Source organism: Abramis brama, assembly GCF_963993115.1.
Source record: "Abramis brama genome assembly, chromosome: 21".
Taxonomy (NCBI): Eukaryota; Metazoa; Chordata; class Actinopteri; order Cypriniformes; family Leuciscidae; genus Abramis; species Abramis brama.
Genome location: NC_139983.1, coordinates 17,861,852 through 17,878,502, shown reverse-complemented (window position 1 = coordinate 17,878,502; position 16,651 = coordinate 17,861,852). Strand labels below are relative to the sequence as shown.

Genomic DNA, 16,651 nt, shown 5'->3' with positions numbered 1-16,651 from the left:
TGAGGCAAAAGAATGAAGGATAAACTGAAATTCACAGCATTTCAACACAACATCTGCTCACGTATTTGAAGGCTGCTATTGGATCATCGAGGCTAAACGTCATATTATGCGACTACGCATTACTTTACGGAGAGCTTACGACCTACTAGCTATGTTCTGCCTTACGAACAAATGGTGCAACGGAATAAAGTTCAGAGTTAGTTACAAACTAGCTAGTAGTTACTAAGCCTCTAGTGTGGACTTTACGTTCCAATTTAAGAAAGAACTTACGAACGACTGGTGCAACCCTACCCAGCTCTTCTTTATACATCAGAATGCTCTGTCTGAAGTAGGCCTAGTTGTTGGTCATGATGCATTTTTATTAATCAAATGTGGATTCTAATTACTCATATGTGATGTCTTTGATGATCTCCCTTTTTGAAAGTGCAGCTTTTAGATGAGATCTGTTTATGTCCCGAGATATTTAACACAAATCAGTACATGTAATCATTCCGATTTAAGCTGCATGTACCAAAAATATGGATGGGTGGATGGATTTAATCGTACTAACTATTAAAATACTGAGGTTTATACTGTTATGTCCTTGTAAATTTGACAAATGGATCCTCTAATTGCCATTATATTGGAAATCTTTGTTCAGGAATGAAGCGTTTGAGTTTATCTTAATTCTTGACTTAATATTGGAAAAAGTTATATTTCTAAGTTCTATTACCATGAGGGGCTTTTGCACCGAAGGAACCTTTTTATAGTACCCTACTACCCTAACCCCAACCCTATTGGCGGAAGTACCCGGATTTTGGCGTGTTCGTACCGCAGGAACTAGGAATGATTTTAGTTCTAGGAACTCCTTTTGGAGGAACTAATTTAGCTCCTACTTCAGAGTAGGGTCTAAACCAGTACTATAGGAACTACCAGTGACGTTAGAGCAGGGCTATTCAATTGGCGGCCAAATGCGGCCCGCCAATCATCTCCATGCGGCCCGACGGCACCAACCTCCCTCCGCCTCTTTTCCTGGTGGTGCGGCTAATTCAGTTTGATTATGATACTCGCTCCGATTGACCTGAGAAACGTTTTACGTGCGAATATTTCAGCAGTTATTATATGTGTCCCGAATTTATGTGACTTAACCAGCGATACCAATCATTCATGAATGAATCATTATTTTGGTTCGATTCTAAACGCGCTTGCATAACGGTCTAAAACTATTCGGATTCATTCGGACCGCTCCGTCACTGAATCATCTGAAGCGGTTTCTCGTTCAGTACAGTATAACAACAAATAGCGATGTTTTCAGTTGTTTCACTAGTTGTTTCAACACGGCCCAGCACGGAGTTGCGTTTACTCCATGGTTTACTCCCGGTCCCGGACACTATTAAACAGCGTTGCGACAACCAGTGGGAAGTGTTTCAGTTCGACAGAAACCTCTCTGTTACAAACCACAAATCACTCGATGATTTAATTAGTATTAAATCAGAGGAAACAGCCTCAACATTCCCAATAAGACTGATGAGGAAAGCAGGAGAAACATTGTGGCATGAACGAAATTAGAAGACTTTAAATCCCCTAATCACCCTTACAAACATTTAGGCCTACCATGAATTTACTGTAGTAATGGTTGGGCAGAAATGTGCAATATTTATATTGAATACTATGTAGTAATAGGCTACATAAATATAGTAAATATATATATACTATAATATTATATATGTAATAGTAAATATAGTGATTTATATTGCATTAGTTTTATTAAGTGGGTAGAGGAATATATAATTAATGCTTGTTATGAAATTATGTCAGTTTCTTTGTAAAGGTGCGTATAGTTTTTAACTTGTGTTTAGGCATTTTTTATACATTGGGAGTGAGTAGCCTGTGGTTAACAAGTCTCACTGTCAGAATATTTTCATTTAAGCATAACAATTATAAATAAAATAATTATTATTTCTCACCAACAGCTATAAGTTTGTATAAATAATTTATTTGTTCCAAGGAAAATAGTTGTACACAGCTGTAAATTATCAAGTTTTTTATTTATTATGGTTTTATATATTTGCATAGGCTACTGTTGGGTACCACATTTCCAAGTAAATACTATACTTTTTTAGAGTTACTTTAACTTATTTATTGAAACTGTTATGTTTCAATAAATAAGATAAACCCCCAAACCAACCCACCGGCCCACCTCAACGTTTCGATTTGATAATGCGGCCCTCGAATGAAACAGCTGTGTAAACACACAGGTTATATCCTATATATTTACACTGCAAACTAACTCTACGAACATGGAAAACAGTGATAGATAGACGCTAAGGAGAAAATGAGGGGACCAAGCCAAACATGATTATGTATTTCTGCTCAGCTAGCAACACTGGACATTAACCACACGACATACGCTAATACCTTTTCATTTACTGTCTACTTTCTATGTATAACAGTTCTACCTAATAACAGACAGGACTGTTAGACAGATCGTAAACTAATGAACACAGAGAATGCGAGCACTGTGATCAAAATAAAGGTCTGCCGCGCGTCAAAATAAGTCACAACAAGTGCGGCCTACGTCACTTCAGTGTTCCTACTGGCAGTGCGAATTCAACCAGGAAAATGTTCCTAAGGGAACCATTAGTTCTCGGGGAACCACCCAGGTGGCTAGTTCGTAGAACTAAGTTTCTAGAACTACCCAGTGCAAAAACCCCTATGGTTACCAAACAGATAGGATTCTGAGCAGTGGCGTGCAAAAGGAGGGGTTAGTTATGCATTTAGAATAGTTATGCATTCTAATTGTATCAAGGTCCTTTCATTTATAATGAAGAGAGGCTCTCTGACCCTTTGCTGCTCTCCATTGAGCGAGATATTCCAATTAATTGTGAGGAAGTCATTAAAATATTTAAAAACACAACAGACAGACGGGTACTGCTTTAAATACAGGTGATTTATTTAATAAAACATTTTTTTTTTAAATTGTGCCCTTTTTGGTCCTTCCGCCCCTGCCCCTGAGGAGGTCTGTGCACGCCACTGATACGGAGTAAGAATGTTTCTGTAATAAAGCCCCAGAACAGTTCTATTTTTCCCATGTGTACCGAAGATATCTTTTATGTGAGCTACATTTTCATTGTCCACTGATTTTTTCCTCTTCGGCTGCACAACTGCATGAATAATGAATTATATTATACTATGCAATTTCTAAACAGAAATTTTCACAATTTATGCAGAAAGATTTCAATCATCAACTTTAACTTCTCCAGTTACTTGGAGCACATTTGAATAATTCATTATAATATAATTCATCTCTGCAAAGAAATTCAGATTAAAATAAAAGTTTTGATTAAATTGTCATGACATCACCAGGGCTGGCCTTAAAAGAAACAAATGCTAATCTACAGTGGCGGAGATTCAGTCTACGGTCAACACAGGTGATCGAATAAGAGTATTCAAGCTGACATGTAGCAGATATATCTGTGTGGTGGTATCAGAGCTAAAATTTAGAGATCTTAATACATGTGGGCTTTTTAAATAAGTGCAAACCGCTAAATTATAAATAAAATAAATAAATAAATAAATAAAATGGTTTTTATACTGTCCATTTTTTTCATGCTACAAGCTAATATACCACACTTTCACAATATAGAGCCTCGGGCAGTCTTTAGCAACAAAACATAAAATATTCTACAGTATGAATAATAGGCCTAGGTCTTGGCCAGTGAACATACACAGGGAATGCGCCTGTCTGAAATGAATAAAATATCAAATGCCTGTCTTTCCAACACCTCAAGTCAACAGGCTCAGCATTTTATCTATTCATTTATTTGCATGCTTCTTACACCTACATTTTCACATCTTTATATTAATGATTATTTTAGGATAGAATGCCAGCCTTTAAGTTGATAACATTCTCGATAGTAGGTGTTCTTTAGTAAATTGAACAGGATTGAAGAACATCATGAAGTCTCATGAAGTCAAAAACTGCTTTTGAACCAATCAAACTCATCTGTGGCTGTCTTTTCTCCCCCACAGCAGCCAATGCATCAAATTCATACTCATTATTGTCTGAATGGATCACAAAATCATCCATCTGAGGATGCCCTGCAGCCCAAAGCGCTCTCTATCAAGCCTAAATTACCACTGTGGGCAGGGTGAAAGTGGTGTGTGTGTGTGTGTGTGTGTGTGTGTGTGTGTGTGTGTGTGTGTGTGTGTGTGTGTGTGTGTGTGTGTGTAATTTCACTGCATTCTAGCACAAGGAAATCAGGCTAGAGGTGCTGAAAACTCCACAAATAAAGTCTAAATAAAATAATCTAACTAAATGTAAGTATCACAACATTATAATGTACAATGTAAAAAATTAAAGTGTTATCAAATTATTAGAGTTTTAAAGATAATGTTAGATGCTGTGGTTGGATTTTTCATTGTCCATCATTTTGATGGACAAGGTTGTAAAAAATTGTTCATAATAATCTATTATTACACGTCATTTAATTTTCCTATTTTAATTATAAGCATTTAGTAGCTTTTGTTTTCGTTGTCATTTTCATTTTTAATCATGAACTTATGAAGAGAACAGATAAACAGAGACTGCGTCACTTTTCATGTTCAACACCACACAAAGAAGATAATTGTTGTTGTTGGGGTTTTTAGCAGTGACAGCGGAGGCCACTAAAACACCATCTTTGTCCCTGAACAGGCAAATATGAACGATGCAACATTACAAAATACAATTACAATTAAAATATTACAAAACAATGAACTGAACTAAACTCAATGAACTTTCTGTATCCAGATGAACTCAAATCTTCCTCCTTGTCCTCATCGACTTAAACTGGGTCCTCGGTTTACTAATTCGGTTAACTAAAAAATAATCTAATCTACATATACAAATTAGGGAAATTAGCATGCAAAATGAAATTAAATTAAATAGCCAACATTGTCTGATATATATCCAATATAAAACAATATCGATACATTTTAAAACAACTGTGCATCCATGAATGCCCTGATATATTTAAAGCGAAATCGATGAACTGGTGTGGTGTCATTTCAAACTAGGGCTGTAACAAATGATTATTTTGATAATCGATTAATCTAAAGATTATTAGAATGATTAGTTGCCCAATTAATCAGTAGGCTTTGATCAATTATTCAACTTTTGCAATTAGTTCAAACATTTATACCTATTACCTAATAAATAAAACAAGGAAATCATTTCAGCTTTTGAAAATGTGTTTTTAATTAACTTCGAGAAAACTGAATAGACCAATCTCCTTCAGGTTCTCTGTTCTCAGAAGTCATCAATAGGCCAACTGCTACAATAACTGGTACTGTGTTTTTATTAGGATTGCGCATTAGTGTTGTCACAAGACTGGAATTTCCAACGTCGATACAATACCTTGAAAAATAACGATATTCGATACCACGGGGGAAACTGCCATATATAGCGGTTATTGTTATACCGGGATGGGTATTTGTTAGGTTTTAACGTTATACTCTTACTGGTACTGCTTATCGATCTGGTTCTTTAACTGTATTCTTATCAGTTCTTTTTGTTATATATTTTTTATTTTAAAAAAGAAACAAATTACATCCCTGCACATTTGATCGTCAGAACGACAAAAAATATGCGTTACTCTACACTGCACAAAACTCTGCATTTGAACAGTCAATGGCAAATAGTTTAACAAATAATAAAACATACTTACAGGCTCTGATTCAGAACTGCCAGATTGCCCTTGCAAAGTTGGAATTGCCCCATTTTTTAGAAATAGCTAGGGTTGTCGTGATAACCGCAATATTGTAGTACCGCGATACTGACAACCCAACTGCCGAGGAATGCAAGTAACCACAACAACCGCGATATTCACGCGTTTTCTTTTTTCATAAGGCTATACCCTTCTTGTTTTGAACTTCGTGCATGTGTATTGAATGTTAAATAAGTTAACATAAGCGAAATCTTTGTTCTATCATCCTTTAAACGTTTAAGGGTATTTACGATTAATGGCATCAGCGATGGTCAATGCATTGAATCAATGCCATTGGTCTCTATTAAGTGAATCATCAGCTTCAGCGTTACCCATGCGACGCATTGCTGGTCAGCTGAGCCTTGAAAAGTGGAGCTCAACATTAAAATAATTAGGCCTAACACCTTGTTTCATTACATATATCTTTTAATGAATCAGCGTTTTTGAACGTGTTCGTTGAATGAGCAGTTTATTGATTCATTTAAAGACAGCCTCTTGTCCCTTACCTAGTGGCGTAACAATGTAACTGCGCGCTGAGTGACAGCCTGTCTATGTGCAGAGACGAGGACGATGATCCTGGGGAAATATCTGGCATATTTGACAACGGTCAAACCATGTTATTCCAGGCCCTTAAAATAGGTTTTATGAGATTAATAGACTAACTCACCACTAAGCGAAAAAGAACTTTGCCGTGAATATATCGGGGCCTTAACCCATTTGCACATTTAGCTGCAAAGCTGAATTCCACAAACATCAAAACCACTGAATGCTGCAAGAACGTCAAAGACAGGATGCACCACCAAACCACCAAAGATGCATAGAGCATTTGTTCTTATCTGCAATACAATACCCCAAAACAGCACCAGGCAGCCAATCAAAACTTCACTTTTATCTACAGACCTGAAAACTATCTCCCTGAAACAATATGTTTTTCCCTCTGAGAGATTACAGCTAAAGACAAACAAAGAATGAGTCATGCGCACACTTGTCTCTCCATCCACCCACAGAAATACGGCACCTCTGTATTTCTCCGAGGATTCTAGTCAGAGCAGGTGAAAAAGGAGGCAGACATGGTGAGAAATGCGTTTGAGAAAATGGAGCAGAGAGCCATGAATAATGTGTGTGGAGGGGTGTGTGTCTGCAATGTCATACTCCATCAGAGTGTGGCCAGCTCATCGTGAGTCAAATCTCAGAGAGGTATATTAATAATATGTCATACAAAGAAATGTTTAATATTATGCCTCACCAAAACAGCCTTTTGTTCTGGTTCAGATGTGCATAGAGATTGTCATCTCTCAGCAACAAATTGAGGATGTTTTGTGCTATTTTGATTAGAAAATCTCTCCTACAAAAACAAGAGGCTGTCAAAAACATCTCTGTGCAGTTCTGATGTGTGAACATCGCTGATGTGTGTCTTCGGAAGTCCTAATTTCCTCGGCATACAAAAACCAAAAGGAGAAAAGGGCTCAATGTAAGAATTGCCTGACATTTTTAGCTCAACTAACTGAACATGAAAAGGCTCTGCGTAGCAATAGTGCATTTTCAAGGTGCTGGGCAGCATTATTGCAGAAGAACATATAAGCTTACAATGTTTTTGATCCGGTAAAGATTTTACGATTTTTTCTTTTCTGTGTCTATTTAAGCACTCGGGGACCAGACATGCAAACTATAGCACAGTATCTGTGTCAGTTGAATTGCTTAATACATATTGTCAAAATTATAATTAATATTGCCTTATCCCAGTCTTATTTGAGCCTCAAATATTGCCATGATGTGTAAATATTTGCTTATCACTTCAACAAAAATCACCTTACTACACCCAAATATCAAAACCATGATCAAAACTGACATTTCTCCATCTCAGTAATTGAACCTATAACCATTTGAACCTATGACAGAGTGACATTTCAGAGTTAATTTCCTCATTGGTGGTTCACACATTAACAGAGATGTGAAAAAGTATTTGCCCCCTAAGATGTTCTCTATTATAGTCTCTTCTAGGAAATGGAAATTTCATGCATGAAAAACACAATGAATTGCTTTGTAAACCTTTCCAGATTGATATATAATTTTTCCATATAAAAAAGGACATTGCAATGCTGATTAAAGTAGTTTTATTTAAAGTCCATTTAAGTCCATTTTTTGTTTTGTCAAGAGCTGTAAAAAAAAAAAAAAAAAAAAAAATAGCCAAATGAATGTATCCAGCCAGTCTCTTTCGTCTTTCATGTAAATTTGTGTGTTATCAATGATCAATAATGGTCAGATTGTGGAGAACACTGCTGCTCAAAATAATATCACTAATTGGAGTGGACAATCTGACCTGGGTCAAGGGTCATACAAGAGCAAAAGAGGAAGAGAGAAAAAATATGGATGCTTTAAAGCATGACCCTGCCTTCCCCCACAGCTCTTAATACAGACACTCACAATGATACAGTGAAAGCTTATTAAAACTTATCAGAGTGATCAAAGACTGCATAGTTTTTCACATCCACAACAACATACAAATAAACTTCAGCCTACACAGTAAAAAGAAAATCTCTTTCCAAATATAAATTAACTTTCACATTTAGAATTATTGTAAAATATGTTACATGGTAGATTTAACAGTTTGTCAAGCTAGTTCCTTGATTAATGGTTGGAAACTGTTATTGTCCAAATAATTATTGTACACTGACATGTTTATCTGGTGGGGACTTTCCATTGACTTCTATTGTTTTTATTCTTTTTATACACCATATTCCATGAGAATTTAGGTTTTACTATTCTTGTGACGACATTTGGTCCCTTCAACATTAAACAAACCCTGACCCATACTGTACATACAGTCTCTGGACCTGTTTGATTGAGAATATCTGCTATCAATGTTTCTTGGCGTTACTAACTGGTTTGGTTTCAGGTACAGTTGCTGAGGTGCCACAAGGTTTCATGATATTTTAAATTGGTCTTTTCTGCCCCCTAGTGGTGATAATGGTTGGAATTAAAACCATAGGCTAAATCCTCCTACCATAAAGAAGCACATCCTGATTTTGCCCAGAAAGACATGTTCCGAAGTCAACATATTTTGTTGATCCTGGAACAACATTCCTGTCTGAAAATTCAGGTTTTGGCATAAGGCACCATGATCCAAATTTTAAGGGATAGTTCACCCAAAGATGAAAATTCTGTCATCATTTACTCACCCTCAAGCTGTTTCAGACCTGCATGAATTTATTTCTTCTAAACACAAAAGAAGACATTTTGAAAAATGTCTGTAACCGAACAGTTGATGGACCCCATTGACTTCCAGAGTAATTTTTCCATACTCTGGAAGTCAATGGGGCCCCATCAACTGTTTGGTTACCCATATCAGATGATTTTTTTTTTACAGTCTATGGTACCGACAGACCCCTTTTGCGCCGACGTCACAATTACGTCACAGCGTTAGCTGGAGGCAAAACAAACGGAAAACTGGAGGCGGCAAACCAGCACAGATTCGGCTACATAATAAGGAGCTTAAATTATTATTATTGTTATTAAATGTCATCTTGTTGTGTTGTTGGGTGCAAGAATTGACAGAGTACAGGCTCCCATTTGAAATTTTATCGCATAATGTTTTCTAAATTATTGTGATTATTTGTGAATCATCTATTGTTTTGATTGATTGTGACTAGACTTTTTGAAGAACCTGGTAAGAAAGTGTAATCAAATACATAGTTAAAATATGCTGTATCTGGAATTTTTATTTCTAGAAAATATTCACATCATTAAAATTGCACCATAATGTCACTCTTTACATTGTCGTCTTGTGCCTGGCCGTGGCGCTGGCTAGGCAGAACTGCGGATCATAGGCTACCACACAAGTCTTGTACGTGACCATTTAGTACAGTTATAGCCATAGGCATCTAAATATGTATATGTCCTCAGTTCTGCCTCCACCTAAGCTCCGCCCACAAAAAACGTCACCATGTTTACCAACTGAAAAGGGGTCTATAATTCATACAACACCCTTCGAATGACTATTCATATTTAAATATGGATTAATTACTTTGATGCCACGTGCAGCAATCGTTCTCCTACTGCCATAAATAGCCCGCCCAAATCGGGATTGGGTATCAAAATAAGCCCCGAGCTTCCCAGTGGAAAAACGACTTGAGAGGGCGTTCGTGTCCAATTTTTAACTAGGAAACTCGTATTTATGATCATTTCGACGTTCACCCCAACATCAACATGTCATCATTTAGGCTACTCACCTGTCAGTCCAGAGTATCTTCGCTGGAATGGCAACGTCTGAATAAAGTTCACTTTTATCCTAGTAGTTGTAATCCATGATTTATGAAATATATTCCACAACTTCTGAAGCATACCTTTGAGCAACCAACAGAAATGTAAGTTGTGGTTCAAAATATTATCGCTCTCAAATGTTACACGGCTATGCATATTTTTATATTATTCGTCTCAGCGTGAATTCTGTAGGCTATATTTATGCTGTGTATAGTAACTAAACATCAAATGAGTATAACGTCCGAATACGCAGTACTCACGAATATCGTGTTTATGTCAAGATGGCCGCCGCGTGCTGATGAAGTCCATGAGGCCGTAGAGCGCTCACGAGCGCCGCCCTTGCGACCACGACTTCCCCTTTGACGATAACGCAGTGAGATCCACCGTCAATGGCATTTGCGTCACCAAAGTGGATTTGTAACTGAGCTCATCGTTGTTTTTAATTGGAGTGCATGATAATGGTTTATGTGAGTACTGTAATGTGAAAGAAACAATAGGCTATCTAAAATAGGAATATGGAGGATAGAAAGAGCATATCCCCAAAAAAGGGTAAGAAGAATACGGATGTTGGCTATTTATTGGGTTATGAATTTAATAGAGATGATAGAATATAGCACAGGTCTAGACAAAAGAATTTAATTAAAAGTTTCAAGTTTATAATCAAGTTTTTAATGTTGTTTATATGTCTATGGTGTTTTTAATATGATTTAAGCCAAACCATGTGCAAATTCATAACACCATTGCTATTTTATAGTATGTTCTCCTTAAAACTGCAGTGAAGAAAACACAGTCTCAAAAACGGGTTTGAAATTGATGGTATTTCTGGCAATCCTGTCAATGTGCAGGTGGGCTTTTTTAATGATTTTCTCATTAACTGCGAAGCAGGTTAGTCTAAAGAGAAGCCAGCTATCCCGATATATTTTTATGTTGAAATGAAAAATCAGATACATTTAACAATAGCGGTGAATTATGTAGGCTACGTATATCACGATGTTATGATGAACTATGCCTTTCACCACTGACGTTTTAAGTTGTTTATGGGAGAATATTGACTACAGGGGAACTTAAAAAGTTGTTCAGCCCCACTCTAGATCTTAAGGGGTTCAGCGTGGAGAAGCTGAACACGTAGTGCTATCTGATACCTGGGCACTGAAGGATTTAGAGAGAGAGCAGAAAAACAAAAAATACATGTAAGTGAATGCAACTGTGTATGTATTTTGGAAAAAAGAAAAAGAGGGGAAAAAAGGATCTTAAATAATCCCTGACTACATAACAGCACAGTGGCGATATGCACACAGGATGTGATGCGCCAAAAAACCAAGAAGAAAGTGGATTGGAGAAAAAGGGCATCATGTGAACCAAAACATGTTATGTTCCCTTGCTCCTCCATCCTTATCCGTAAATCATCATCAGATGTCATGAAGGACATAGCATTTCATTAAATGCACTGAAGAGGTGAGAAATTACTTTTCTCCATTGGTTGCCATTCGAAAGTAAACATATAGGCCTGGTTTCACAGACAGGGTTTAGATCAGGGATGGGCAACTTCGGTCCTGGAGGGCCACTGTCCTACAGAGTTTAGCTTCAACCTTAATCAAACACACCTGAACAAGCTAATCAAGGTCCTCAGGATTACTAGAAAATTACAGGCAGCTGATTTTTTCAGGGTTGGAGCGAAGTTGCCCATCCCTGGTTTAGATTAAGCCAGGATTTTTTAGGCCCTAGTTCAATTAGGGCATCTAAGTAGCTGTTAAAAATGTGCAAAAAAAAAAGAAAAGAAAAGAAAAACACATTACTGGTTTGCATCTTGAGACAAAACAATGGCACTGAAGTTTCAAGTTGCTTTCAGTTAAAACAGCTCAAACTTGCATTTTAGTCTGGGACTAGGCATAAACCTTGTCTGTGAAACTGGGGGATTGCCAATTCTACAAAAATAAATTGCAAGCAGCATATAGCCTGAAGCTAAATTACAAATATTTCATTATTTTTAGTAGATTTTCACCAGTAACCATTTTAAAAGCTCTTAATATTCACAGTCTTTGTTAGGGTACTTTACTAATAATCTTACATCAACATTTCTGAAATATAGCTTATGAGTGATAAATTATTGTAATCTATTGACAGCCTTGGAAAGTGTTGTATTAATATTAGTTTCCATGTATATTATCAGTGACTTTAATGATTTATGATTAATTTTAATAACAATAATATATAATAATAATTATTATTATTATTATTATTTATTCTGACAAATTATTGCGTTTTAGAGAAAAACTATTAAAAAACACTATTTATTGCAATTCAATCAGAAGATATCAAAGTTGAATCAAGTAGGAATGAATCTATTCTTGCCCTGATCTCTGTACAGTCACAATAACAGATTACAACAATAAAATTACATTACAGTGACACCAGATGTCATTCACCCAGTGCAATGTCCAGGATGGCTTTTGTGCTCTGTTTCCACAATCCTTTATATTGTCTTGTTTTATATTGAACAGAGGTGACGTTCTGACTTTTCAGGCAACAATTGGCCCTCTCACATTTTCCTTAGAGCTAAACTCTTAAAGATTAAAGCTATAACAGCCAAAACATTGACAGCAATGTTTTATTATTTGTTGTTGTTTTTAGTGTATGTTAATTCTTAATGCTGCCTTTTCGGTTTATGTATGCTTTAATTTTGTTGAAAAACCTTCCAGATCCATATAACGGATACATTAAATAAATCGTCTATTAATTTCTCAGTGGTCATACTGACTAAATAAATTGTTAATTTCTCAGTGGTCATTGTAACCAAATACTCTCAGAGTATCAAAGTGCAATAATGAAAGTGTCCAGCACCAATAACCAAAGCAAAAAAATAAATAAAAATAAAGTCAGTGGTATCACTAGAAGAAGTTTGCTTTAATTTAAATTCTGGCCAAATGTGATACCAGCCACCCAGTACCAGCCTAGAGTTTAATTTGTTTCACTTTTATCTATTACAATAATCCATGTCTGTTCATTCCCTCTTCATCAGGGCTACGTCCAGAGAAAGGCAGGGTCCTTCAGCACCTGCGCCAGGCGCTGGTTAAAAGGCCTGTAGAAGTTCTGCAGGATCTCCTTGGTTATAGGCAGCATTGGGCCTAGATTTCGATTGGCTGGTCGTCTGGTGTTTGAAGCGGGACTCTTTGTGATGTCTGCTTCCTTCTGCAGAGTAAGAGGACCTGAAGGGTAGATGAAGCATAAAAACACACGGTCAGGGAAATAATAGATACTTGCACTTATTTGCACATGATGACAAATTTATGAAGACTTCAGAGGTTAAACAAACAGACCCACATTATCATACTTTATGTATGTAGAAGCATGAAAACTACGAAACTCACCCAACTGAAGAAATTCAAAGACTCTCCGCATAGTGATTTTCCGGTTGGCAGCATGATCCTCCAGTCGTAGGATGAGAATTTGCTCTCTACTGAAAACACTCAGCCAGTCCAGCAGGTAAATGACATACAGTCCCACCTGAAGCCTCACCTACAAATACAGAGGAGAAATACAGTGCTACACTCTTTGGAATTCATGACAGACACAATTGAACAGACCAACTGTGCTAGTCATTGACAAGTAGCTCAAAGAGATTCAGAAATAGACAGTAAAAGGCACAGTTCCCAACATAGACCTAACAATGCATAGTATCAGTATAGTGGTAGTAATGCATACACAAAATAGACACATTTACAGTAGAAAAAGTACAGTAGTTCTCAACCTATTGTCCCCCTATTTCTGCTGTAAATATAAGACTGCTTGTTTTCAAACCTTTTTATTACTGGAAATTGAGAGTTTTTGTTCCGTTTTGACTGTTTTGTTATGTTCTTCAACATAACAATATATATCATTAGGAGAGTTGTTGAAGTGAATGCATTAGTTTGTGTTCACCAACAGAGGGACCCAAAGGTTCAGTATAACAAAACATGAGACAATTCTTAATTTTTTCAGTTTTATAACAGAATTGTATGTATTGCTATATATCATATGGTGATATAGTTACTAGGCTATATCTTTTCACTTCTGATATGCGTTTAATATATTCTATTATAATATAAGGAGTAGACAACATTCTTATCTCTTGATTTATGAGTAGGAATTCCAAGTTGAGACAAATTTACAACTAATTTTATTATTTAATTCCTTGATGTGTTGATTGAAAAAAAATTCAGCCATAAAAAATAAAAAAAATCCACCACGCAACTGTTTTCAGAAAACATTTATACCAATAAATATTGCCATCTGTATATTGTTGTTTGCGTCAATGTTGAAGACTGTGGAGATCAGGGAAATCTGGGAAATTCTATAAATGGTTTACTATGGTGCACAAAATGACAATTTAGTTATAATGAAATAATCATTCAAATCATACCTCAGTTCAGATTCAGTTCGGAATATAATAGACATTCTTAATTCAATTCTGAATGGTGCACAACCCTCTATTTGTATTATATTGCATCCAATTTACAACTAAGCAGCAATGATGCAGCAATCCAGAGTTTTTCTGGTTCATCAACCAGCATCACAGCCATAAATCAAACATTCATGACTTTAATCCCCAGATCAGTGCAGAAAAACAATGTACTTTTCAAAACACATTTAGATTTCTCTGTAACTGCTTTCATTTCACCTTCCAACAGCTTTCTCCAGAGGTGAAGATCATCTACTGGCTGCACAACTTTGGGGAAGAGCCAGAACAGCTCATACAATATCTTATCTACACGGCTGCACCTGGTGGCTGAACCAATTACATCATATCACATTGAACAAAATCTGACTCTGACTCACACCAGCCACATTTGAGCCCCATCCCTAATGAGAATTACCAACTGTGATGCTTTGGTGAGACACATCCATCTATCGTTGAGAAGATAACATTTTAATGAGCTGAAGGAATCGTTTTAGGAACTTGACAGCCCCTGTTCCCAATTCACTTTCAATGCATCGTTACTACATCTCTTTAAAATCACACAGGTTTGGAACGACATGAGGTTGAGTAAATGATGGAATTTTCATTTTTAGGTGTACTATCCCTTTAAGATAGCAATATCATATTAAATATTTACATGTGAGGTAATGATCATGATTTATATTGCACTCACAGGCATCAGGTTGTTGAGAGTGGTGTTGTAAATGCAGGAACGGATGGACCTCTCAGCCAAGCAGCCCTCAAACAGGTGCAGCGATTCTGATACTCGCTCATGAAAATCCTCCAAAGATTTATTAGCCATGCCAAAGTATAGATAGTCTGAGTAAAGCCTGCTCTCTCACACACAAATACACACAGACAAACACAATAAAAGGTAAGAGGGCAATCTAAAGAGCATCTCTCACACAGTAGTCTAATACTGGTTATGATATCCGAACATAGTGATACTGATGAATATACTGTAAATATAAATATTTGAAAATTGGATTAGTACCTCTCTACTGGGTCTCTGAGCATCACAATGAATCTGGCATCTGGTTGGACAGCATGAATGAAGTCTTGCACCAGAAAAGGAGGCTCCACACCCGTTCCATTGTCGTAAAAATAAACCCAAGCGTTATTGTCCCACATTGTGGATGCGCTCGCTTCACCTGTCAATCAAAAAAATGTGTATGAGATTATTAGTAAAAGTTTACAATCCTGCTTGATCCCAACCAACTTGATATTTCATTTGAAGACAGGGATAATCTGATGAATGATATTAGTGTTTGTTTTTGTCTGGGCTGTTTTTTGCTGATTTAATTTCTCAGGCCTCTAATTTTATTTTAATACCTCTGGTATGACTCATAACAAGAGGAAAGACCTTGACTATAACATCTGGCACCTCTAATGAGAAAGTCTGGGTTTATAGACGATGTGAATTTAATTGGAGAACTTTCAGCAGCCTCAAAAGTTCATGAGTTGATGGAAAGCTAGTAATTCATTAAATTATAGAAATGTAAAATTAAAATAAATCATCTTAAAATAAAAACAAATCAAAATAAAGCACTTACTAAAAAATTTAATATTTATTTGTTTACTGTACCTGCATGTCATGGGACTATTAACCGACATCAGAGAACCATGAACATGCCATTGTGTTGTTAATTATTTGAACTATTAACTTAATTTTTCAGGGGGTACTTCAAGTAAATATTTTAGGTCAGAGAGGTTCAGCTTACAAATAGTTTGCGAATCCCTGCCTTAAAGAAAGGGCCTAAGTAACTAAACCTAAAACACGATTGAAACGCAATAATTATTACCGATTATGATGTTGACTTTTTTGTGGCTTTTGGAGGAGTTGCTCATCAAGTGATCTTGAATCTGATTGGCTGCTTGGTCAAAAAGATCCAGGTAGTCGTTCAGTGGATAGGGGTTCTGAAAAGCATTGCCTGACCTGATGATACCTTAAACCAGGGGAAAACAAAGAACAATTGTTTCAAAGTTTGCAAACAGAATTACGTGGCATCTGTTCTGTAGCTGTAAAATTTGTGTCATAAAATAAATGTGATGGAGCATTTCTTACTCTGCTGCATTTCTTCCTACCAATGATCTGTCTAACAGTAAGCAGATGCTTTGCATTGTAAGAAAATGGGAGTGATGGGAGGGATGGACATTTTCCTGACACAAAGACCAACCAGCATCATGAATTCACATTTTAAACCGATGG

The 16,651-nt window shown here is 36.5% G+C and overlaps 1 protein-coding gene across 2 annotated transcripts in view; it reads right to left on the bottom strand.

Annotated features, from left to right (window-relative positions):
* Nucleotides 1–12,261: 12,261 nt before the first annotated feature.
* Nucleotides 12,262–16,651, bottom strand: part of chst15 (carbohydrate (N-acetylgalactosamine 4-sulfate 6-O) sulfotransferase 15) — a 29,813-nt gene continuing 25,423 nt past the window's right edge. For both annotated transcript variants that reach the window (XM_084097368.1, XM_084097369.1), the window contains 5 exons: nt 16,245–16,388; nt 15,437–15,593; nt 15,116–15,272; nt 13,355–13,502; nt 12,262–13,192 (listed from right to left, as the gene is read on the bottom strand). In XM_084097368.1, the coding sequence (XP_083953494.1) occupies nt 13,008–13,192; nt 13,355–13,502; nt 15,116–15,272; nt 15,437–15,593; nt 16,245–16,388 (791 nt within the window). In that variant the 3' untranslated portion in view covers nt 12,262–13,007. The remainder of the gene's footprint in view (nt 13,193–13,354; nt 13,503–15,115; nt 15,273–15,436; nt 15,594–16,244; nt 16,389–16,651) is intronic.